General features: G+C 35.3%; 3 protein-coding genes across 3 annotated transcripts; 2 read left to right on the top strand and 1 right to left on the bottom strand.

Annotated features, from left to right (window-relative positions):
• Positions 1-10,803: 10,803 nt before the first annotated feature.
• chp2 (calcineurin-like EF-hand protein 2) lies at positions 10,804-13,679 on the top strand. Its single transcript, XM_079886949.1, has 7 exons — positions 10,804-11,084; positions 11,554-11,626; positions 11,747-11,827; positions 12,632-12,756; positions 13,036-13,097; positions 13,166-13,288; positions 13,385-13,679. Exons 1-7 carry the CDS (start codon positions 11,018-11,020, stop codon positions 13,436-13,438), a joined length of 585 nt encoding a protein of 194 aa, XP_079743075.1. The 5' UTR covers positions 10,804-11,017; the 3' UTR covers positions 13,439-13,679.
• Positions 13,680-15,767: 2,088 nt separating this feature from the next.
• Positions 15,768-18,212, bottom strand: cox7a1 (cytochrome c oxidase subunit 7A1). Its single transcript, XM_079886950.1, has 4 exons — positions 18,081-18,212; positions 16,614-16,700; positions 16,046-16,130; positions 15,768-15,925 (listed from the first exon to the last, which is right to left on the bottom strand). The coding sequence occupies exons 1-4, from the start codon at positions 18,093-18,095 to the stop codon at positions 15,867-15,869; spliced, it is 246 nt and encodes an 81-aa protein (XP_079743076.1). The 5' UTR covers positions 18,096-18,212; the 3' UTR covers positions 15,768-15,866.
• Positions 18,213-20,773: 2,561 nt separating this feature from the next.
• On the top strand, positions 20,774-25,758 carry rnaset2l (ribonuclease T2, like; the record flags this gene model as incomplete). The annotated part of the gene is made up of 10 exons (XM_079885035.1): positions 20,774-21,244; positions 21,338-21,431; positions 21,598-21,655; positions 21,792-21,859; positions 22,042-22,099; positions 22,185-22,252; positions 24,273-24,386; positions 24,467-24,515; positions 24,611-24,685; positions 25,567-25,758. The coding sequence occupies exons 1-10, from the start codon at positions 21,235-21,237 to the stop codon at positions 25,756-25,758; spliced, it is 786 nt and encodes a 261-aa protein (XP_079741161.1). The 5' UTR covers positions 20,774-21,234.
• Positions 25,759-25,785: the final 27 nt, after the last annotated feature.

Below are 25,785 nucleotides of genomic sequence, written 5' to 3'. Positions count from 1 at the left end.
AGTTTTTAATGTTGATTTGTCTCCCCAGGTGTGGCCTGTTACGTTCCCTTGGTTACCCTTGTGTGTTCCCATGACAATTAGCCACTCTGTTAACACCGTTATCTTGTTAACCTTTTATTCCCTTTACCCCAGTGTTTCTCTTGTTCCTTGTCTAGCGTTGCCAATATATGGTTGTATCGTGTGCGTTTGTTGTAGCTTCTTGTTCATGTGCCTGGATTTATCTTGTTCCTTGTTTGGTATTATTTCAGTTATCCTGTTTCAATAAATGTTTACTGCACTTGGATCCAACGCCTCTTGTCTGCAGTAGCCACGTTGTAAGATTATTGGAGAAAGTCTTTCTACTTCAGAATTTCACTTTGAATTAAATGTGCTACTTGCTGTTGCTTTGTGAAATTTACTAGCAATTTCTTGAGGGAAATTTGTTTCCACAGCAAAACAACAGTAAAACAAAACATGTAAATCCCCTCCGCTATTCTTGTGTTTAAGAGAAGGGAAATTAGATAAGCCATTTTCCCCAAATGTTTAATCATTGGAAACTGTTTTGCTCCCTGCCTCTCACAATGCTTTTCGTGATTACATGAGTCAGAGGAAAAGGCATTTGCACGGAAGGAAAAGGCATTTTCTAACTTATTCCCAACAACTTCACACTTCCCTTCATCTACGCCACAAAAAAAGTTGAAATCATAATGTAAAATTCTAAGATGGCCCATTGTTTATACCATAATTATTGAAGTAAATATTATTATTATTATGTGTCTCAGTAAAGTTCACACATTGGGTCCCTTTCTTGACAACAGAGCAGCACAGAGTCACATGAACAGGACACACATACAGGCCTTCAATAATTTCAGCAATTAGAGCCAGTGGTAAATGGTGTCAGCAGAGTCCCGTCAACCTGTTCTGCACTAATGAGACGTTCATCCCTCTTTTAGGCATGTGGTAATTAAAAGCTGGTTGTTTTCCAGTTTTTAAGGGCACATTCTCCAAACCACCATCTGTCAAAAATATACTTTGGCGTTTCTTTCACGGTGCCTCTTTTTTTCTGTTTTCTAATTGGATAGGAGAACAATTTGTACATTTCCATTCTCCACACACCTCTGCCTTATTTAGTTTCAGCTTTGCGTTTGCTGTTGCCTTAGATTTGTCACCTGTCTGGTTTCACTAAGGTCATTAGGTATAAGACAACTGTGCAATTAGTGTCATGCACAGGTAAACATCACATGCAGTTGAACCTGTCGAGCAACAGATGAGTGCCTCTTTCATTCACTGATATTGCATCCCTATTGCATTTTCCTCTTTTATTTGGAGAAGGGCTTTTTCACCTTAAATGGACAGAATAATGGGCACTTCTCACAGTTCCCTTGCCTCTATTTTTTTCAGCATGACTTTCCATGACTGTGTCTTTTATATCTCTACAGATTTTAACCTTATTTTGCAATGCAAGTACAATATTTTCTTTGAATGCGCAAGACTTCCGATTCGATATTTGCTTTACGTAAATAGCTAGAAGGCAAGGCAAGGCAAGTTTATTTATATAGCACATTTCATTCACAATGGTAATTCAAAGTGCTTTACAAAGAAGAAATTAAAATAATCAAAAGAAAGAAGAATAATTAAAACAGTTTAGAATAAAAAATAAAATACAGTACAGTACAAACAGTCGGACGAACAGCGGCACAGTGCTCATTTAGTAAATGCATAGCTAAACAGATGTGTTTTGAGTCTGGATTTGAAAGTGACTACAGTAGGAGCACATCTGATCTCTTCTGGAAGCTGGTTCCAGCTGCGGCTGGCATAATAGCTAAAAGCGGACTCGCCATGCTTAGAGTGAACCCTTGCTATTTCTAGATGATGTGATCCTAATGATCTGAGTGATCTATTGGGTTTATATTCAGTGAGCATATCTGCAATGTATTGAGGTCCTAGGCCATTGAGTGATTTATATACCAGTAATAATACTTTAAAATCAATCCTAAATGTAACTGGGAGCCAGTGTAAAGAACTGAGGACTGGTGTGATATGTTCATATTTTCTGGTTCTGCTCAGAACCGTTCTGTATGAGCTGCAGCTGTCTTAGGTCTTTTTGGGAAGGCCAGTGATGAGTCCATTACAATAATCCACCCTGCTGGTGATGAATGCATGCACAAGTTTTTCTAAGTCTTGACTGGAAACAAAGCATCTAATTCTTGCAATATTTTTCAGATGATAGTATGCTGATTTAGTTATTGCTTTGACATGACTACTGAAACTAAGGTCTGACTCTAGAGTCACACCAAGATTCCTGACTTGACTTTTAGTTGATTGACCCCTAGAGTGAAGGTATGCATTCACCTTGAGAACATCTTTGTTTCCAAATGCAATGAATTCAGTTTTGTCTTTGTTTAACTGAAGAATGTTTTGGCACCTCCAACTGTTTACTTCATCAGTGCATTGGCAAAGGGAGTCAATGGGGCTGTAATCGTTAGGCGATAGGGCTAAGTAAATCTGTGTGTCGTATGCATAGCTGTGGAATAACAAGAATAACAAAGTGCAAAAAAACTGTAAAGCTATTTGTGCTACAAACCAGTGGGTTTATTATTATGGTAACAATTATCAGTTTACAATGTAATGCAGCATAAAGGACTGTATTTGTACCGGTAAAATAACTGGAAGTGAAATGGCAAGGTGAGTATTTTACTGGAAGTAAAATGACACCGGAAGCCTTTTCACACTTCGCCCACTCTTACGTTAAAGTGAGATGGATAAAGTGGCATTTCAACTCAGAACATTGGCAAAATACCCAGGTAGACCAAAATTAGTTGTTAGTCATTGTGACTCGACAGGTTCACCTTCTACACCTTAAAAAAATCCCCTTGAGAGTGGCATCGGTTAGATCTAACGCTAAAAGTTAGGGGTTTGACCATGTTGTCTTGTTTTGTTCGAGCTTGGAATATCCCAAGAAAACAAAAACATTTGCACAAAAGACCTTTGACCATAATTTCTGCATTCCAACATAATGGTCAATGTCCGAAAGACAGGAAATATGTCCTTTCCCCTTGGCATGGTGCCTATACCTAACAAGCTTTCACTTTCACAATTTTAACGATTTCATTCAAAGCACATTCTTTTTGTGTTGATAATGGGAATCGTACAATGTAGGTTGTTGTTTTCTTAGTCTCCTGTCTCTGTATATATCATGTGTTGTATTATGATGATGACCTTTGTGGTGTGTCCTGTTTAGCGTCTATCAATCATCCAAACTACTTTCATTTCCAAGCTTAGGTGAAAACAGAAAGAGGTATGGGTTACAGGAATTAAACTGGATGGAAAGAACATAAGAGTTTTCAACAGGTAAACTGTTGGTGGCTGTCCCTAGTTCCAAACAATGGCTGGTTCTTTGTGCAATTAGATTAAAGTTTCATTTCATGTTTTGCGGGCTGAACCAGTAGGTCAATGTTCAACAAGGCCATTGTAGTAGTTTCATTGAATTACTAAGTTTATGTAAGGATCTACTCTCCATGAGACAAATCCCTGTGTCATACACTGAGGGAATTTACTATGTCGTTTTTATGGAATGACTCACATCTGGCTGAAAAGTAAATAATGTAATGCCAAGTTTGACAAGAAATGAGGATTGAGAGATCTTATAGAAAACAGGTTGTTTAATAATACTTTGTTAAATAATAAGCATTTGTAATCATACATAATAACCACAAAACTAGCCAAATATCACATTAGAATTTAAACTCCACAGGCTAGAACATCACATCACATGCATCATAGCTTACCTTAAAAAGCCAATTTAATACTAATTAAATATTAGTATTAAATTTTATATAATAAACACATTTAAAACAGGCAAATAAAGGAAAATAAATATAACTAAATAATTACATCATTTTTATTTTCATGCATAATCAGGGAAGTAACCTATATGCTTAAATATAATATGATATAATTGTTCAATGTAATATAAAATATAAAATAGCCTACATTGTTCAGATGTTGACATCGTCAGGTTTTTGACAGAGACTTGAGCCACTGATAGCAGTGTAATGCAGTTATTAGAGAGAGATAGAGAGAAAGAAATGAAGCATGTATGAATTACCTCAGTCTGTGCGTCTCTCAAAAGTGTTCGGCAGCAGCGTCTCTTCTAATGGCGAAACTGTAAGTTTATCTGCTTCAAGAACAGCGCCGTTATTACATTTCTAGTGAGAAATGTCATGTAGCTTTAGGTTGCTTAACTATTTACCTGATAAAATCGTCCGAGCAGCGCTGACAACACGTTTCTGTCAGAGTGTGTGTGCATCTGAGGGGGAGAGAGAGCGTGAGAAAGAGTATTTCGATAAAACGTAATTTTGTGGCAGAAAACATGGAAATAATTTGTCTTTCGTTCAGGTCGGTGTCGTTGTGGGTTTTAATGTGGGCTGTAAGGACCTTTGAAATAACTGAAATCATTTTGTGAAGTAATATGGAACTGTAATGTGGTCAAGACCTGCCTAGAACTATGCATTTCCCTGAAAATTATAATATAATATAATATAATATAATATAATATAATATAATATAATATAATATAATATACAATGATTTATATCTGAATTTTCTCCCATATTCCTGGGACATTCCTGATGGTCATAATAATGACTGACTAATGACGCACCAAAAAACAGCCGTTTGACGAACCATTTCACTTTCAAAACAGTTAGTAAGGCAATATTTCAGGATTAATGTAAACAAAGGATGTGATTTTGAGAGCATTGCTTTTCTTTCAGATAAATATCTGGAACAAACAGTTTCTGAGCAATGCAGACCTTCGGGAAGCACTGTGTGGGTGTTGCCAGCATTTCCAATCCAGCATGTTGTAAGACAGAACGTTTTGTGTATGGCACAAGAGTTGAGTATAGAATACAAAGGAAGATTAATCTAGATTAATTATAGAGATTAATTGCTCATTTATGCCAATATAGTGTGTTTCAAAGTTGAAATGAGTAAAGAAGTCTTCACTCTTAAAGGGATAGTTCACCCAAAAATGAAAATGCTGTCATTATTACTCACCCTCATGTCGTACCAATCCCGTAGGACTTTCATTCATCTTTAGAACACAAATGAAGATATTTTTCATGAAATCTGAGAGATTTATGGTCCTCCATTTACAGCTACGCAACTGATGCTTCAAAAAGTTCATAAAGAGATCATAAAACTTATCCATATGAATTGAGCGCTTTAGTCCAGATTTTCTGAAGAGACATGATCACTTTATATGATGAACAGCTTTAGGCTTTTATTCGCACATTCACAGATTGACAGAATTTTCACAGAAACTATCCCTTTAAAAATAAAGGTTCTTTCATTGATGATACCATAAAGAACCTTTAATATCCATGGAACCAACAAGGTTATGTGGAAAAAGGTTCTTTGGATTATTAAAATGTTCTTCACACTAAGAAAAAAAAAAAGGTTCTTTTAAGAACTGTTCACTTAATGGTTCTTTGTTGCAACAAAAATGGTTCTTCGATGGCATCACTGCGAAAACCTCCTTTTGGAACCTTTATTTTTTATAAATGTAGCCTATGTCAAGCCCCATGTGGAGTGAGATTGCACATTTAAAGATGACAGGCAGAAATATACACTGAGTCAGAGTGGTCAGATGAGGTTTCAGTGGAGTTTCCAAAGCTGAACTCTTCTTCTTCCCAATTGTTTGTGCTTTAAGAATAAACCAGAAACGTGAGGAAATTGCTTTACACCTGGGAACCCTGAAGGAGGTGAAACATCTTTTCTTTTCTTTTTTTGAAAGGAGTGTACAACCATTTATAGTAATGCTCTTCTACATTATCCCGGAACTATTATGTTGACTTGGACAGCTATTAATGTTGCACTGCGAGTGACAACCTGCAGATTGTGGTAAACATGAATTGCTTAATTTAGTGAGTAATTACACTTGTTTGGATATAGTCTCAAGTCTCTTAACCTGCATCACACGGTCTGTGACATCATAGATGTTTCCCTCTGCAACCTGTGTATTTAAAAATATTCCACTTGGCAACCAACCATCCTTGAATTTTCCACATTTAATGAATGTTTTTGACGACAGGATTTTTAATATAAAATTAACCAAATCCTGTTTTAAAATCAGTTAGGGACTGTTTTGTAATTTTAACTTTCTGTTATATTAATGTAAAATATGATGTGCAAATGGCATATATGACTTGTGCACGTGTCCTCATCATGAAAATATGCAAAAACATCATGAAAGTCCCCACATCCCCATGCGGCGTAATGTCCCAAGCACAAACTGGTCAGTTGACATTTTATTGAAGTGAATTGAAGTGAATTCTTAACATAAGATTCCCCAGTACTTTTAGCAACTATAAAGTTGTTCTTGAAGCAACTATAATGCAACATGAAATGTCATTGTTTGGAATTAAAATCTCCGTTTACAAATTCCCTTTGCAAAACGTTCCAGGAGACAGTTTTTAGTGTGTGTACAAGGGAATTAAATTAGGCCTCTAATCATATCACTGGTGATAATAATGGCTTCCAACGGGAATGTATTCTTAATTAAGTCCACCGGGAATGAATAAGTACACAGAGTTCACAGAGAACTGCCAACTTCACAACTGTAAAACTGCATTTTACCTGAGGAAATGCAATAATGAAGTTTTATTAGAGCATATTACACAAATGTAATAAAATTAACAGCTTTAAATGATTAAGCTTTACTGCAGAACTAAGATTGAATATAAAAATAGCAAATGTATTCCTTCAAGACCTCACAACTAGCCTTGTTTTGCATATACCAACAACACATGTCAAAACTCATTATTAGTGCAATAACAATTCCTTATAAGCATGCAGTAAAAAGCATGCCAAGAGGTATTATGTAAGAATTTTAATGCCTTCATTAATTAATAAAGGCATTAATTAATGCCTTTATTATGCCTATAATTAATATAATTAATGCCTTATATTTAATGCCTTTATTATGTAAGTATTTGTGTTTGAGGTCATCATTTTGTCCATTACGAGAAATTCTGAGTGGGCTTGTGTTTGAGCCTTTTTTTTTTCTTTTCTTTTTTTTTGTAAAAAAGTTTTTGTTATTGTTGTTGTTCTCTTCCTTTACATTTTGATCTTTTAAACACATGTGACTGCACCTGGCATTGATTGTATTTTTATGCTCCAGTTTTGATAACAGGCACAAAATGTCTTTAAATGTCTAAGACGGTGGATGATTTTGATTTGCCAAATTCATTCCTTTTTTTTTTTTTTGGGATGAATGTCATGGAAGGTGGCAGAGTTTCTTGTCCACACATGTCATCCATTCAATGTATTTGCATCTGGATATGAGATTTTAGAAACAAAATAATGTGATCCTTTTTGTCGAAATAGTTTGATCATAATACATTTCTAGTGATATATTTAAGTTTGCCTTGCCTGACACCATTTTGGATATTTTTAAAACATAAGTCTAGAGTTAACTGTCTACCAGCAGGTTGTTTCATTCAATAAACATTCCCACATGACTAGATGATGATCTTGTGCTGAACAAGTATACTTTCATCATCTGTAGTCTAGCGTTTCCTCAGTAATTTGTCTTTAAAGCAACTACTAGTACTCAGCAACAGACCAAGCTCGCAGATCAGCAGTCACACATTCCCACGACAGTCTTGTTTGATAACAGGCAAAAATACAAAAGACTCTGGCGCCATCCAGTGTATTAAAAAGACTCTGTCGACATCCAGTGTATAAGATAATGTCAGAGCCATTTTTGCCCTCAAATTGTTTATTAATTTGTGCGGAGACCGACTGTCAGATACAAGGTATAGGCCACAATTTTACAACTATTCGTGTGAGCGTTCGATGGTGACAAAAATAATCTAAAATATGATATAAAAATAATGCATTGAGATTAGCATGAATACAAATAAATGAATAGGCTAAATAAAAACAAACAAACGTCCTATTTGTTATAAATTAGGCTAAATGTGATTATTATGAACAAACACATGCTAGCCTAGCCTACTACAAATATAGCCTACGTGTTTGTTCATAAATAATCACGAGCCGTTGTGTAGTAGCATATAGTGATGAGAAATAAAACTCATTTCACCTAATCGACTCTTTTGAACAATTTCGCAGAACCAGTTCAAAAAACTGATTCATTTACGTTACGTGATTACGCCATCACGCATAGCTACACACTACACAATAGACACTCTAAAAAAATATTTTTTCTTTTAATGCTATTATGAATGTAATAGATAATAGTTTAATACATTGTGATCTCTATGTGTGTTGTTATTGTTCTGTTATGCAATAAAAAAAGTTTTTTACTATATAGACATATAATGCACAAACAACAGCTGGTCCAAAACGCAGCAACCAGGAAGTATGACTATTATCAGCCCGGTTCTGTCAACACTGCATTAGCTCCCTATTAAACGTTGTATCAATTTTAAAATATTGCTGATAACTTACAAAGCACTAAATGGTTTAGCTCCCCAGTACGTGAGCGAGCTCTTAACTCATTATAGTCCTTCTTGCGATCTCAAAATTCCGGCCAGTTGATAATACCTAGAATATCAAAATCGACTGCTGGTGGTAGATCCTTTTCCTATTTAGCACCAACACTTTGGAACAGTCTTCCTACCATTGTCCGGGAAGCAGACACACTCTGTCAGTTCAAATCTAGACTAAAAACACTTCTCTTTGACCTAGCATACACATAACACATTATAGACTTCTATAATTCAATGTTAGGCTTCATAGATTAGGTCAGCCGGAACCGGGAACACTTCCCATGAATCCTGATGTACTTGTTACATCATAAGAAGGATGGTGTCTACGCTAATATTAGTCTCTCTGTTTATCCCAAGGTTTAACGCAGTCCGCCGGATCCAGGCCGTATCCAGATCTGATGAAGGACCTGCGCCTGGACGCGACGACAACGCAGTCCTGAAGTGTCAACTAGTCAACTAGGCCTCCTTCCCTTCACCTCTGTACAGATAAAACGTTGTTGGGATAATTACGGTTCACGTGGCTACACGGAAGCGAAAAATAATTCTTTATTATAATTTTTAAGGCCAGACAAGTAGTTTGTTGAGGGTTGGTTTGTAGGCTAAAGAAGGACTACACGCCTTTGCACATATGCGTCTGCGTTCTCTCAGCGTTTTTGAGGTTTGCGCATAGATAACCTTTTTTTCAAAAAATTTCAAGGCTTGCACCTTGGAATCTATTTCAGGGTTTGCGTTCTCGAGCCACCAGACACTGTTTTGTGCGGATGAGCGGGCCGGAGCGCGCTGAACGGTGTCGTGTTAGCGGCCCCTAAGTTAATAACTAATGATCTTTGCAACGGAAGTGAATCAATCAATCAAAACTAACTTTAGCTGGACAATAACTTTATTCTAGAGCTGCTGTAAATCCCAAAAAATCTCTGTTACTGTAATTTCCTATTATCTCTGTAAAACTGCTTTGAAACAATCTATATTGTTAAAAGCGCTATATGAAGGTGACTTGACATAATAAATGCATATTTTATAGCTTATGTCATGACCCAAACTTGTTGTCTTTGCACTTGATCACTTTTCTACTTACATGATGTATTTTTTTTCCTACTATGGAAGTCAATGTGGTCCATCAACTGTCTGGTTATCGACATTCTTCAAAATATCTTCATGTGTGTTCAGAAGAAGAAAGAAATTCCAACAGGTTTGAGGATGAGTAAATGATGACAGAATTTTCATTTTTAAAGTGAACTACTTTAATAATCTAATTCATGGAATTATTAAATAATAACCCCATAAAAAATAATAACACTAGTAACAACATGCCACTTCTGTGCTAATTCTGAAGGGGTCATCTTACAAGGGTCTAATTTAATCTTTTTACTAAAAAAATATAAAATTATAACTTTTACTCCACAAATCTAAAAACATGAATGTGTCCACAAATCCCTCATTAACAAATAGACACAAAAAACTTTGATATTCAACATGTCATAATCATATTTTCCAGGGACACAAAATTAGATAAATTAACCTCAAAACTGTTTCGACTGACTAAAACTCACAAATGTTGATATTCAGACGAAATGACAACATTAAAAAGTCGCGAACAACATTAAAAAAAAAAAAGGTCGAGGCTTAATGACCATGGAAAATGTGTGCCTCGTGGCCTAACCAGTTGAGAACCACTGTCCTACAAAATCGGGTACGTCAGTTCCTGAACGCGATGAATGACGGGATACGCTTTAGCCTCAAATACAAATATCATGACAAATACCCATAGACGCAAATACCCCTCAGAAGCGGCGGGTCATATAGATGTGAGCGTTGTACTGCGCTTTACCATTTTTAGACCTGGGACAATCTTGCACTAACTTCCTGTTGCGCGCACGCGCTGTCAGTGACCAAGACCACATGTGTGGGTATTTGGACAGGCCCACTGCTGTTTTTAGTTTTATTTTCAAAAATATTTATTGTCACTTTCTGCGTCCGAATTCAGTTGCAACAATGATGTAGCCTATCTCTTAAACATAAGCTAAAAATATTTTTTTGTCTACGAAAGTTTTTGCACGTTTAAATGTTTTAAAACCATTTCTACTAGTGTGTTGATAAAATGTGAATACATTCACGCCGTAAAAATACATAAAGTACTTTTTATTTATAACATTTTTGCATTTTGTTCTTGGCTCAAGTCGTTCGAACAGAAACGGTTCTCAGTTCAATCACTGTTACCGATTCAGTCCAATTCATAAATGAATCATTCAACCGCTCAGACGTGGATTCATTGAAAAGATTCGACTCAAAAGAATTGGATTTCGTTATTGCATTGGGCGTTGCAATCTGTGTACACAGAGCGTGAATTAGTCTGAGCAAGCACAAGAAAGAGCAGCGGCGCGTGCAAACATCCCGTTAACATTTAGCAACTTTTAAAATCTGATTTTTGATGTCGTGACTTCTTAGTTTTCATCCGTTTTTGCTCTCATTTATCTGGATATGGTATAAATGTTTAAAAGCTGTCGACATAACGATATAAAATGGGTTCGACGAGCTCCACCCTTTTAAAAATCCCGAACGTCGAGGAGTTGGTGCAAGAAACAGGCTGTGAGTTACTTTATTACACTGGCGTTGTTGTCGCGCTTGAACGATATAAAATAAAAATTGTAACTTATCTGAACATTTGTTGCCGTTTATACTAACATTCAGGTGCATATGTTTGCTAAGATAAAAGTATCTCAAAGTTTGGGTATAAATTCGGGTGCATGTGCAAAAACTGTCCTAGATTGACAATGACAGGTGTTTAGCTCATGAGACTTTACTTCACAGTTGCAAACCACTGATAAACAAATACACACTGGGTATTGCACAAATAGTGTATGTGTATATGTTGAGCAATTTAGAAATAAAAATGCACCAATGAATGTCAGTGAGGTTTGTTAGAGGAAAATTGATTAAATGGTCAATTCAATTTGTATACGGTCCATTGGAATTGATGCACTCCTTATTTGTTGAGTCATGATGCTACAGGGCTTCAGTGAAACATAATTCATAATATGTGATTTCTCTTTTCCAGTCTCGCATGCCCACATTATTCGTTTGTATGATCGCTTCAAAGTTCTAGATAAAGAAGGACGAGGTCATCTCTGGTGAGCCTGATGTTTAGACTGATGCCTTGACTGATGTCTTATCATGACACTACCTCAGTTAAGATTTCACTTGTAACTTAAAAAATATTTGCCCGTTCCTCCTGTCTCGTTCTCACATAGTCCTCAGGATTTTGAAGCCATAAAGGAGCTGGCAATGAACCCCATAAGAGACAGAATAATAAGTGCCTTCTTCTCCCCAGGGTGAGCGAATCTTGGCATAAGCTACAAGTAATATTTTAGAGGATTGCAAATAATTGATGTTAACATTGAAGTGTTGAATGTTGGAATCTAACATTAAGCACTTTTAACTGTCTAACACAAGGCCTGAACTGTCTATTTAAGTATGATTTTCATGCTGAGCTATTATTGTGGTAGGCTATAATTTATTTCAGATATCACCACCCTTAAAGGTATAGCGGAGGATTTTCCCGAATTTTAGAAAAGAACCGCCCTCTCCACTTTTTGAAAAAATGCACATGGGCAACACTCCTGCTCCCGAGAGGGAACGCCTATTAAACGTGTGCACGAGCTAATCATAGCTTACATTAACTTTTACTAGCAGTGATTTTAAATGGATTTCTCCAAATAGCATGCCAAACTTTACCTGTCAAGTAGAAACTTCACGACTGAGGCATCAGTGGGAAGCCCAACCTGTGTTTTGAGCGCACGCCATCGTGTGAATCGTGTGCATGAGCACGTACGACGGCCTTACGTAAACATATCACCAGAATGATTGACACTTAGGAGGACCAATAGTCTTGATGATCCACCCGGAAAAAGAAAATCCTCCACTACACCTTTAAACAACTTATAAAAACGAAACAAACTGTGATTAGTCGATTGCCTTTTGTTTAGACTGTTAAATCTAGTTTGTTATCTGGAAATCAGTTCTGAAAGACGTCATGCCGCATGTGTAAATGCAATTCTCAAAAAGCTCTTTTTCAGTTACCAAAATCATAAACAGTGATTGTATCTTGTTGATATAAACAATTATGTCATTCTCAGAAAGGAAACAGTGGACTTTAACGCTTTTGTGAGGATCCTGGCGCATTTCCGGCCTGTTGACAAGGACCGACCCAAAGACCCCAATTCTCCTGAGCCCATTAATAGCAGGAGCAACAAACTCAAATGTATGTTTGCTTTCGCTTTTACCTGGTAGATTAACCACATCCTTTCAGTAATGGAACAGATGATGTTACTATAGAGATAATGTACACTCAGATGGTCAATAATGGAGATATATCATCATGAAAGGGTTTATTTTATGAGAATGACCATCTGACAGTGCAATATCCTGTTTATTACACTGCTGTTCACCAAATAAAGAAATAAATCGACGTGAAATATTGATTTGAATTGAAAGGAATGAGAAGATCATTTCAACCTCACCTGGTTCTTCATTCCTGTAGTTGCGTTTCAGTTGTATGACCAGGACAAGGATGGCAAGATTTCCAGAAATGAGCTTTTAAAGGTCAGTAGTTTCTTCATTCTGCTGTCTTCTCACAAACTGAACATGACTGACAGCAGACTGATTGACAGGTTCTCCGGGACATGCTAGGGATGCAGGTGACCGAGGAGCAGCTGGAGAGCATAGCAGACCGCACTATTCAGGAGGCAGATCTAGACCGTGATGACGCAATATCTTTTGAGGAGTTTCGTAAGGTATCGGCTAAAATTCTGCATTCACGGCTTTTGAAAGCGCCAGCGGAAAATGATTGCTAATACTTGTGTTTCGACCTGTTTATTGTTTTGTATCAGTCTTTGGAGAAAGTCAACATTGATCACAAGATGAGCATCCGCTTCTTGCGCTAGACTAGAGCATCATGGGAAAGCTTCTATACCAACCATGTTCGCCTCTACATCCGTGTCTCAGAAAATGGAAGGAATACCGCAAGACACTGGACAGTATGACGGGATCAGCCTTTATATGTCTTACAGGACTTTAATGCACTGGTAATGTATGCACTAAAACTGCACATTGACAAATGATTTACACTACCGCTCAAAAGTCTGGATCAGTAACGTTATAATTAAAGTTAAAAGTTCAGCTGTGTTTTGCTGTGGGCAGTAGGTGGCGCCAAGTGCTTATTATTGTTTATTCATGCCATTGATACACTATTGTTCAAAAGTTTGGACTTTGAAAGAAGTTAATACTTTTATTTTGCAAGGATACCTTAAATTGACCAGAAGTGACAGTAAAGACATTTATAATGTTACAAAATATTTCTATTTCAAATAAATGTGATTCTTTTTAAATTTTTATTCACCAAAGAATCCTGAAAAATGATTTGAGAAGCAAATCAGCATATTAGAAAGATTTCTGAAGGATCATGTGACACTGAAGACTGGAGTAATGATGCTGATTTCAGCTTTGCCATCACAGGAATAAATGACGTTACTTTAAATGGTAATAATATTTCAAGTTATTATTGTTTTTACTGTATTTTTTGATTAAATAAATGCAGCCAGCTTGGTGAGCATAAAATACTTATTTCAAAAACTTAGTGACCACAAACTTTTGAATGGTAGTGTATATTTGCATTCTGCATCTTAAAAAAAATTATTGAATTGATTAGTTAATTTTGTTATGTAATTATAACTTGCAGGTTTTCCTGCAGGGGAAAGAGTTCATAATAACATTCATAATGCCTAGTGTTAAATTGTCATACATTACCATTATGTGGAAAACTGTGTGTGTGTGTGTGAAAGAGAGAGAGAGAGAGAGAGAGAGACGTAGTATGACGATCCCTAGGTAAGATTTCACAAGTTTGAAGGTTTATTAGATGCAAATGCTGCTTTAATCTCAGAGTTTTCTAGATTCCTGGTGGCATGATGATTTTATGCATTTTTAAAAGTTCTGTCACTTTATCCTGAATCCTGATAAAAACTGGATTTGTTTTTCTGGTATTGAAATCTCAAAATATGTCTTAATTCTTTCAATGCTACAAGGACACAGTACCTCATCTTACTGCACTTATGCATGCTGTGCCAAAACAAGTCAAAAAGGGCTTTTTTTCATCTCTGTATTAATTGTAACTAACTTTCTAAGAGTGATATTAAAGCAATTTGCATAATATTCAAAGTATTGTTTGATATATTTTTGGACAGAAGCTTTTAAAAATTGGTGAGCTCTTCTTGTGGAACAAGCCCAATTTGTTAAGCAGTGAGCATTTTTTTGCAACAGAAATTCATTTTGAGATGTGTTAAGTTATGGCATCATTTTTTGGAAAATATCTGAACAACACTAACCTTATATAAAAGTCAAGTTAAAAGTTCAGCCGTGTTTTGCTAGGGACTGTAGGTGGCGCCAAGTGCTTATTGTTGATTCAGTGACACACCACTGTTCAAATGTTTGGATTTTGAAAGATATTAATACTTTTATTCAGCAAGGATGCATTCAGTTGATCAAAACTGACAGTAAAAACATTTATAATCTTACAAAAAAATTCTTATTTTTACTTTCTATTTATTAAAGAATCCTGAAAAAATGTATTACAATTTGCACAAAAAATAATGGTCACACTTTATATTGGGTATCTTTAACTACTATGTACTTGCATTTTAAAAAAGTACAATGTACTTATTGTGTTCATGTTGTATTGCAAAGCACTTGTGTGCTGCTATTGAGGTGAGATACGGTAAGGTTAGGGACCGGTTTGGTGGGTTCAAATGTAAGGGAAAGGTCAACAGTGTAATTATAATAATATAAGTACTATGTAAAACATGTATGTACGTATAATAAGTGCATTGTATCAAATGATGAATTTAAAGACTCCTAATATAAAGTGGGACCAAAATATTTAGCAGCACAACTGTTTTCAACATCGAAAATAATAATGTTTCTTGAAAAGTAAATCAGCATATTAGAATGATTTCTGAAGGATCATGTGACACTGAAGACTGAATGGCTTTTAACAGAAAATAGTTTTTTAATTGTAATAATATTTCACAATATTTCTGTTTTTACTGTATTTTTTTGATCAAATAAATGCAGTCTTGGTGAGCATAAAGGACCCCTAAAAATACATAATTACTTCTTTCGAAAACATAAAAAATTCTTTCAAAAACATAAAAAATATATATTTTTGTCCTGTAGTGCATACTGTAGTGACCAAACACTATACCCAATGATAGAGACCCATTTGTAGGATTTATACATTCATCTTTAATATAAGTGCTTTATTGTTCAAGGTATTTGAAATGAAATGGATTTGTACAGCATCATGCAGCTTTAAAGTTATTATGCTTTCCTCTTGGGGAAAGAGGCAAACAGCAACCAGTAACAGGAAAGGCCAGTGCCTAAACAGAATCACAAAGAAAAAGGAGACTTATCTTAATACTGGTATGTACTTTATATGAACCTGAATCAAGAAAAATAAGTAAATCCGAGTTTTCATGATTGACCGTGAGGTTTTGTACCTGCTAATGTGATGGTCATGGTCAAACGGTACAGAAGGACGTCAGTAGTGCCTCCTTTAATGTGGATAGGCAGACCGTTATCCTCCTGTAAATGTGGATAAAACATTTGAAAAAAAGTGTTTCTTCTAATCAGATATACTACTAAAATATTTTTATAATTATTCATAATGAATTTATTTTACCTTAACTTTCTACATATTTCTTTTAGTCACTATTTGTGTAGTTATTACATGTTTACTAAAGTTTAATAAATGTCTTTGCGCTATCCTAAGATGCACAAGCTGTTGTATAAGTAGATGAAGATGAAGAGCAGGAGATTCATGTTATCGATGCTGACTTTAGATGAAGAGACAGTATGCTGAAAAACGCTCGTAATATGTTTTATGCATACAGAATAACCTTCAAAATTATACAGGACAGAGCTGCCAACAGTTTGCAGTGGACCTGTTTTTTTCTTGCAGTTTTTATTGGATTCATTTCCGACTCTGTGCAAATGTAAGTGCATTCTCCATCCGAACTGATTAATAGTTTATGTATAGGAGTGTATTTTTGACTAAATTTGTCTTACCAGGAAAACCTTCTGGCAATCCGGCACCTTGTTTCTCATTTGCCGGACCGTTGTGCTAAACGCCCGGTTGGCTAGACGTGGAAAACTCTGAAAGAGTGAAGGAGAAATATACTCAAAGGACCAACATTTGTATCTCAGCACGGTCTCATTACACTTAAAGGATGTGAGAAACCGAAGCATATTTAAAGATCTTCAGTCAATCTGAGATGGACAGTCTTATGTTTAACATCTCAAAATCCTAGATAATGTACAGTGAAAGAATTTGGTTTAGAAACAAATTTCACTCAGAAATTGCTAGTAAAATTCACAAACAATTACTAAAAAATGACACTTGAAGTAGAAAAAATTCACTCCTATAATCTAGTTACAACTTTAACAAAAAAAGAAACAAATAGCAATAGTAGGCCTATTTAAAAAATAATCTTTAATTTTCCATTCAAGTAATGCAATTTTTTTCTTTCCCCGCCATTGACAGAATTTTCCAGCAATCCATATTTTCATTGTTATAGGAGGCGTTATTACGCACTTTCTGAAAGAGTACAGAATCTCCGGATCCAAAAATAAGCGAAGAAGAAGTGGAAACAAGTGATTGACCCATTTTTTAATACTATGACTAATATGAAAATCAATGGCTACCATCAACTGTTTGGTTACACATATTCTTCAAAATCTTCTTTTGTGTTCAGCAGAAGACAGAAACTCATACAGGGTTGGATCAACTTGAGGGTAAATTTTTGAGTGAACTATCCCTTTAAGAACGAAACATGTGAAAGGAATGTAACATTTTATGGTTCTGAAGGTCAGATCAGTTCAACGTGGAGCAGTTATGTGTTGGGGTTTCAGCCAATCGCTGCTCACCAGCACCTGGAACAAACCAATCAAAGCGTAATACACACTCTTTGGTTGGGCTGAGAAGGTCCCTCCCTTTGTACTTCTCTGTCCACCAGTGTGTGTGTTTGTGCATGTAGGCATGCTAAATGTGGAGAAGCTAATGGTGACATGACCTCCTGACTGTTCAAATGAGGACACGTTTAAAGCAGAAACTGAAGACAACGAGTTTACAAGCAAACTTCTGACCACCTTATTGCCATGAAGAGTACTAGAATTTGATTTGTTTGCACAATCAAACAGTTTGAAATAAAAGGACAAACAAATGTTAGTTCATAAAGTGAGCGACCGTTGAATGAGTCTTTTCTTTAGAGGTCATTTACGGCTATCAGTCATTCAACAGCCACCAAAAATGCCAGTCTTTACAACAACAAATTACAAAATTTGTTCGTATAAAAAATGAGACTACCACCGAATAATGTTCTCAAACAATGCCTGCAGTACAATGGTTAGAGTATCGATCTGTGGCATAGTTCCTGTTTCACAAGTATTTTAGGAGTAGATTCTTCCTGATCACACATCTACAGCTGTCGGGGTTGCTAACCGTGGAGGAATAAAGAAGAACAGCAGTGTATTTACCAGTAAATGCCTCATGTCCGACGCCGCTCTCTGTTTAGCTTGTTGATTCTTGTCTAGTCGGGGCCCTTACAAGGACACGACACACACATAGTTTTTGAACTGGAGCCAAGTACGGTCAGGTGGGGAAAGACAACCCTGAACAGTCAAGAAACCAGCTGATTCAGTACATACAGTACAACACTAAACTGAAATAATATTCATGTTTCATCTTTCATATTTACAAAACACATATTTTGTCACAAACAGAGCCTATCCAAAGGTCACTATCTTAAGAAATCTGAATTTCTCAGAAACATCAGCACAAACCTGCAGGCTGATTGCTTTTTCCTCGAGAATATCTATAATTACTACAGCAGATGAGCTGTTATGACATTCAGTTCAATTCACATTTATATGTATAGCGCTTTTCACAATACACATCATTTCAAAGCAGCTTTACAGATAGTGCATGAGTCCATATTACAAGATATGCATTTCAGAAATATACATGTACAAAATCACAGTTGGCTAAAAATGTATTAATTTAAACAATGCAATAATATTTATGGATTTTGGTTGGACTTAAACATTTTGGCTTTTCCACAACTATTTTGCAACTTCACCATATGAATTATTAGAATATAAAATATAATGTAATAAAACAAAACAACTAAGCATTTAATTTGTCACAACTATTTTGCAACTTCACTTACCTTAAAATAGAACAATAATGAAATAATAGCCATCAGAAAATAAGCACATAATTTGTTTTTTTATATATATATTTGTTTCCTATTACATTATCATTATGGTTTGCATCTATCAAAGGAATTTTTAAGTGAAATTTTGCTCTGTAAAATAACATCATGTATATTTTGTTTTATGGCGGAATGTGCACATTTAATAAAATTATGTTTAATTTAAAGACATCATTTGAGACAGCCAACAATATCATATTATTGTTTTATGCACTGTAAAAAAAAAAAGTACAGTCAACTTGGATGTTTAATTAATTTCAACTTAAATTAGATTAAACCGAGTTTAAAAATGAGGTGGATTTTGTATAAGGTTTTTTTTTTGTTTGTTTTTTGTTTTTTATTGTGCAAAGAGTGAAATTACAGTGAGAACAGTGTATGTATATACAGTGAAACATCAAATTGAATCTCAACGGAACAGCAGTTGAATTGTTTGAATTTCTGAATAGAAATGTATGTTTATGTACATGTGCTCTATATAGCTAATGACATATTAGCATTAATAACATTAACAATATAAAAAAAAAAAAAAAAAAAAAACTATTCAAGGCAAATAAAAAAAAAATAATTAACAAAAAAAAAAAAAAAAAAGATACTACTGTCACCATTCCGACTACTTATGATAACGATAGTAATAATAATAAAAATGATAATATCAATAATTACTACCATTATTTCCACCAGCATCATAATATACAATAAATAACTAAATGCAGTAGCAAATAATTACCGCTATTATCCAGTCGTGTTGTGTTTTGTCATGTCTCCGCCCTGCCACCCACAGCCTGTAGGATGTGCCCAGAACGTGCCGCCCATCAACAAGGGAAGATACCGCAGAGCCCAGAACACCCCAAGTACCCTGGCAACTTCCACCATCGCAGACAAGCCGCTATCACCAGATTGCCAACCCTGGCCTAGTTAATGTGACAATGTAATATGTTGCATTAAAATGAGACATGGCATGAAACACAGACCCAGGGGTAGCCAGTTGATGGCAAGGCCCGAGTGGAATTCTGACCTCTGCCACCCCTGTGCTAACTAACCTCGGTCAGAAGTAACGCACCATGCTTACCCTGTTCTATATGTGTTTTTTTTTATATATTTAAAAAAAATAATAAGAACAACTAATTAGATGCATTAAAAAAGACAATAGTGTTGCGGCCGTCCAAGCCCAGCCCAGAGCACCCCGGGAGCAGGCCCCACCGGCATCCCCACCCTGAAAAACCCCGGCCCAGGGACCATCATGTCTATAGGATAGCAGGACGGAGACACGACAAAATTTTGTATAATCAATACGATTACTTTAGTAATACTATTTATAACAGTAATAACAACAACAATGACAATAACAATAATAATAATAATATCAATAACAACAATAATAATAATATCATTATTATTATTATCATTAACAACAACAATAACAATAGCTGTAATGGCATCATGGCAGCAAAAAAAATGGAATCCTATAATGAGAGATAATATAGTAATAATTATGTCAGGAAGTATAAAATAACTAAGGTCAAATAAATGAATAAAATAAAATGTCAAATAAAACGATAACAATAACAGTAATATATATTTATGATCATACTTATATAACAATAATCCTTATAGTATAGTAGTAATGCTTCTTATAATAATAATAATAATGATAATAATAATAGTCATTACTACCATCCTCATCATCACTAATAATAATAGTGTATTGTTGAGAAATGTAATTGATGTTTGTAATATTTATTTTAATCATATACCATAAATAATTAGTCAAGGTGTGCATCTTGTTTTAAATGAATGTGTACATAGTAGTATTGTTATCGTATTATAATATAGTATATAGTATAGTATTATTAATAATATTATAGTAGTGTTATAGTATTATTTCTTCTTTTGATAGGAATGTGAGAAGACATGAGGAAATATGTGTAAGAATGTGCGTGGCATCAGTTTCAGTTTGGGTCGAGGTTGAAATAGTTGAGGAATGGTTTCCAGTTTTCCCTGAAGGACGGTATGTCACCGTTTTGTATAACGTTTTATTGTATTTTGGGAAAAAAAGAAAATTGAAAAAAAAAAAAACTTATTTTGATGAATTAAAAAACAATGTAAAACCATATGTTGTCACAACTTATTGATCATATCATTTTTTTGATAAAAAAAACAAAAACAATTTCAGCCTGTTCGCCCTAAAGTGGGTTACAGATAACTTTTTCATGAGAAACAGACGAGACACTTTTACTTTCTCAAATCCTCCCCAGTCTCTTTCTATTCTTAATGCGTCGCAGTATCAGTTCCTTTTTACTCAGGCATGCAAACAGCATCCTCTAGTCCAGATTGTGGTGTGTATCGCTTCTGCATTATCAGGGAAAGGAAACTGAAGCTGGCACTCTGTCACAGCATTTCAAAACGGCTGGATCAACATGCGCTATGGTAAGCATTTTCTGTTATTTACAAGAGCTATATTTAACCTCAGACTCCAGTTGTTTTGAATTCTGTACATAGACTTAAACTATATTGTTTCAGAGAAACACATCCTCTGGGCCTGCACCGCTGCTCTGCTCACTGTTTGGGTCCTGGCGTATGATAACGGACATTGCTCTGGGATAGTCACGAGGCAGTAAGACACAACTATTCACACCTTTTCAAATCAATAAATCACCATGATACGTTTAGGTTACTGACTAGCAGGGACCTGCAGTCATTTATCTGTCAGGAATGCAGAACATTTAAAGAGAAACAGCGCAGAAAAGAGAAAAAAAAGTGCACTGCTTTTTCATTTTCAGCTCATGCAACTGGACTTGTATGCAACTCACTCTTCAGTGGCCTGGGAGTTTCTGCATAGTATGTCTTTATATTTTATATGTCACAACAGTGCTAGAAAAACTTTACACAACACTCACATTGATATTGAAAACTAATTGTGAAGTCTGCCTTTCATGTTGCACAGGCTATTTCATATTTTACCTTCCTTCCACAGGGTCTTAACAACAAAACCATTTGCAAAATACCTGAGACTGTTCGCAACTGGACCATCCATGGCTTATGGTTAGAAATTCAGTGGATGTTCCCACATCTGCTGATCTGAAATAAAATCAAAACATTTTTCTGTTTCTCTCACATTATTCTTATTGAAATCTTGAGATTTATTCTGATCCAAAAAGAAAAAAAGAAAAAAATCCACATCAGAAATACTTTATATTTAACTGTGTTTTTCTAATGACTCTTAGGCCTCAGCATACAGGTCACTGCTGTGACTGCTGGCCGATATTTCATTCCCATCTTCAGGTAAACGTGTCTCAATCCTCTGTTTGTTTGTTTATTATTTAAAAAAAATTTAATATAACATTTGAATGATCATGTTTATGTTCAGGAAATTGAACCTGAACTCACTCAGCTCTGGCCATCATTAATCAAAGGAAAACACTTCTTCTTCTTCTGGTAAACATGTCTTATGATCTTTTCTTGTTTTATTATTTGTGCTTTGTTAAATATGGAGTTGTTTAAGATACTTAAAAAAGGAGCAAACAAAGATGAGCATAACTGATGTCCATCACATATGCACATTGATATCTAAAGTTTTTTTTTTTTTTTTTCTTCTCACTAACATTTAGACATTAAAATAATTTCAATCGAATTAAACGCCAACAATAAAAAATAACTTGGTTAGCTGATTACCTTAAAGGTCCATAGATATGTCCATCAGCAGTGTTGGGGAGTGGCAATATTGCGTTACTCCTCAAAAAGTTACTAATCACGTTAGTTACTTTTTATGGAAAGTAATGTTACGTTACTTTTTCTAATCTGGGCCGGGCTTGCTTGATTGTTTGTTCTTTAATAACAAGAAAAACAACAACAAAAGTTCTATTTTTAGTAAAATGAAAAGGCTCTTTCACACCTAAAGTGAAATGAATAAGCCTCAGGCAGAAGGAAATGCAAATTCATGCATGTACAGTAGAGGGCGCAGCTCAAACTGCTGCCATTCTGGATTGCAGAAGAATAGTGCTGAATTCGGAACCACAGACTAGCATACTACTCTTACTATTTCTACCATAGAAATATATGGTAAAAGTTCAGAGTTAAAAAAAAAAAAAAAGTTTAACACTCTTATTACTCTTCAGCAATAAAAACAAAATGAAATGCAAATGTGATGTTTAACTAAAGTAATTTAGCTTATTAGTATGGTTGAATTGGATCATCAAAGGACAGCATTGCAGGTTTGCGTGATATTCTGAGTTTGCACTTCATTTTGTGGAATACTGAATCTGTTTTTGTGCAGGTGAGATGAGTAAATGCTCACATTTAGTCTAGAACCACAATAACCATCATGTTGCCGGGCACACAACGCCTCTGCAAGTCAATTTATATGTCAATAAATGGAAAAACTAAGTAACTTGCATTACTTATTTGAAAAAGTAACATATTTTGCTGTAAATTTAAAAGGTATGGGTTACTTTACTAGTTACTTGGAAAAAGTAATCTGATTACATAACGTGCATTACTTGTAAGGTACCAACACTGGCTGTCAGTTTGCACTGCCATTAACACTTTCTCCGACAAGCAGTTGCGACGAGACTCGTTTTCCAATTTGTTCATGTGAAGTTCTGCATGAAGCTTGTCGTACAGCTTGAATTGTATTCATGTATTATATTATATTCATCGACACTTTTCCATAGTGAAGGTGCTGTCACAATTACTGTAGCTTGGCAAAATTTCACAGGCGAAATCCAGTCATTGCAATAGGGGTTTTGCATGAGATTTTGCACAGATTTCGTGGTCTTGCAAATTCACCACACTGGCCAACAGAGAGCTGTTTGGTTTAAAAATGACTTCTATTTGAGCTGTGAAATATTGCTTCTTAAATGTAATAAATGTGACCGCACTTTTAAAATTACCATGAAATCAGATTGACAATTCTTATTTTTTATGGAATATTGCAGTTTATTTTTTATTTTTTGTAAATGACTTATCTGTGCAAAAAAAATTTTTTTTTAAAATAATGTGCCCTTGTAATCTTTAATCAGTATAACTTCCCCCTCCATCTTGCAGTGACATCTCTTCTCTTCTGTCGTGAGGGCGGGACAACCTGTCACTCACATGAGATCACAGCAATGCCAAACCACAACCATCCAATCGATGGACAAAATCAAGTCCTGGCTTGTTCGATAAGCCGTTTCATGCCTATAGGCTATCACAATAGGAAAGAAAAGACTCAACTTTTTTTTCATGCTGACTTTAAAGTTATATTGATTGAAGTTTACGAGGGCACAGGAATTTAAAAAACATTTGCACGGCCAAATCCTTTATAATAAATACTGCAGTATTTGTCATTCTTGATTTCATAATGACTTCAAGGCCACTTGTGAGAAAGTGTATATAAACAGAACAGATGATTTAAAAAGTTGTGTCTGATAGCAGCTCAGGTGTATTGAGAAGTGATAGTGATTGTTTTATTTGGCAGGAGGGAGGAATGGATCAAACACGGGACGTGTGCAGGCTGCGAGGAGACCATGGGTTCACCGCTTCTTTATTTCCAAGCAGCAGTCAAGCTTCGGAAACTCTTTGACATTGATAGGTGGGTGTTATCAGCACATACAGCATGATATCATCTTATCATGAGCTCATCTATTTCCCCATTCCAATGTTTTTTTGTAGTGTCTTGGAGAGCTCTGGAATCAAAACCTCATGTGATATGTCATATAAGGTAAGTTTTTGGATTCATCCATGAAACATGATGTATCACATTGAATGCATTTATGAAACAACACTTCATCAATCTTTCCATTATGTGATCTGCAGCATGACGACATACATGGCGCCCTGACCCCGCTGTTTGGAAACAACTTTGATTTGCAATGCGTGACAGACAATGAGGTGAGATGAGGAATGTTAAATTAAATTTAATAGTAGTCAGTAAACAAATAAATTGAGTTGGGTTAAAAATTGACATGAAACGGTAGTTGCGATAGTGTTTTGTTACCTTATCAAAATGATGTATATCCTAGTAAAACAGCTTATCAAACAAGAGAAAAATGAATGGGGACGACGACGACTTGATTTTATTCATTGGGAATTGGATGGTTGTGGTTTGTTATTGCGGTGATATCATTTGAGTGACAGGTTGCATCATTAAACACGTCATCAGAGAAGAGGTGTTGCTACAAGAGGGAGGGGAAGTTATTTTGATTAAATATTACAAAGACATTCATTTAAAAAAAATGTATGTGCACAGATAAATAATTTATAATAAATACTGCAATATTCCATAAATAAGAATTGTACATTTCTACAAATTCGTGGTGACTTTAAAACCTATTTTGATTGTGTAAAAACAAAACATGAATGCCAAAAAATACTGTGTACGACAGAATAATGGCAAGAAATGTGTTTCTAGTCTGGCTTGGCTTTGCGAGCATCATGCAAAAACAACATCCAGCGTGATTCACGAGGAAATAACTTTTCAGTGAATCAAAAACTTACAGCACAAGTGTAGCCAGATTACCGAAACGAATCTTATGAATATTCAAAAAATGAGTTATATTTTTGAATCAATCTGAAATACTGCCATGTATAATTTAGCATATTCACTGAGAATTTGATCAAATATGCAAGGAATTACATTATAATGGACATATACTGAGATGAATTGGAAAATCTGTATCAACAATCAGCCCAAATTATATGAATGAATAAATAAATGAAAATTACAATCAGTACTAAACCCAAAAGCATAACAGTCCTTTCCATATTTTTAGGGTCGTGAAGCGTGGATCCAGCTGAAGATCCATCTCTTCAAGAACCAAACCCTTGGATGCCTCAAACAAGAACAAGAGGAAGTGTTCAATACATTAGCGTGGTTTAACAGCCCAGGACATCCCTGTCCAAAGAACACCACCATTTTTTACGTTCCAATTAACTATGAGAATCCTCATGAGCCCTGTAACTAAGAGAAGCTGTAGCTGTAGACTTTCCCT

The sequence above is a fragment of the Squalius cephalus genome, assembly GCF_949319135.1.
Source record: "Squalius cephalus genome assembly, chromosome: 11".
Classification (NCBI taxonomy): Eukaryota; Metazoa; Chordata; class Actinopteri; order Cypriniformes; family Leuciscidae; genus Squalius; species Squalius cephalus.
This window is presented reverse-complemented; position numbering and strand designations above follow the sequence as displayed.

Excerpts from the sequence above, each read along its gene's own strand:
- chp2 (XM_079886949.1), top strand. The coding sequence starts at position 11,018 with ATGGGTTCGACGAGCTCCACCCTTTTAAAAATCCCGAACGTCGAGGAG. Across the intron at positions 12,757-13,035 it reads CAGGAGCAACAAACTCAAAT|TTGCGTTTCAGTTGTATGAC; the intron begins GTATGTTTGCTT and ends TCATTCCTGTAG. Across the intron at positions 13,098-13,165 it reads CCAGAAATGAGCTTTTAAAG|GTTCTCCGGGACATGCTAGG; the intron begins GTCAGTAGTTTC and ends ACTGATTGACAG.
- cox7a1 (XM_079886950.1), bottom strand. Across the intron at positions 16,131-16,613 it reads ATTGCCAGAAGGTTTTCCTG|GAGGATAACGGTCTGCCTAT; the intron begins GTAAGACAAATT and ends CCACATTTACAG. Across the intron at positions 15,926-16,045 it reads CATGACCATCACATTAGCAG|GCACTGGCCTTTCCTGTTAC; the intron begins GTACAAAACCTC and ends GATTCTGTTTAG.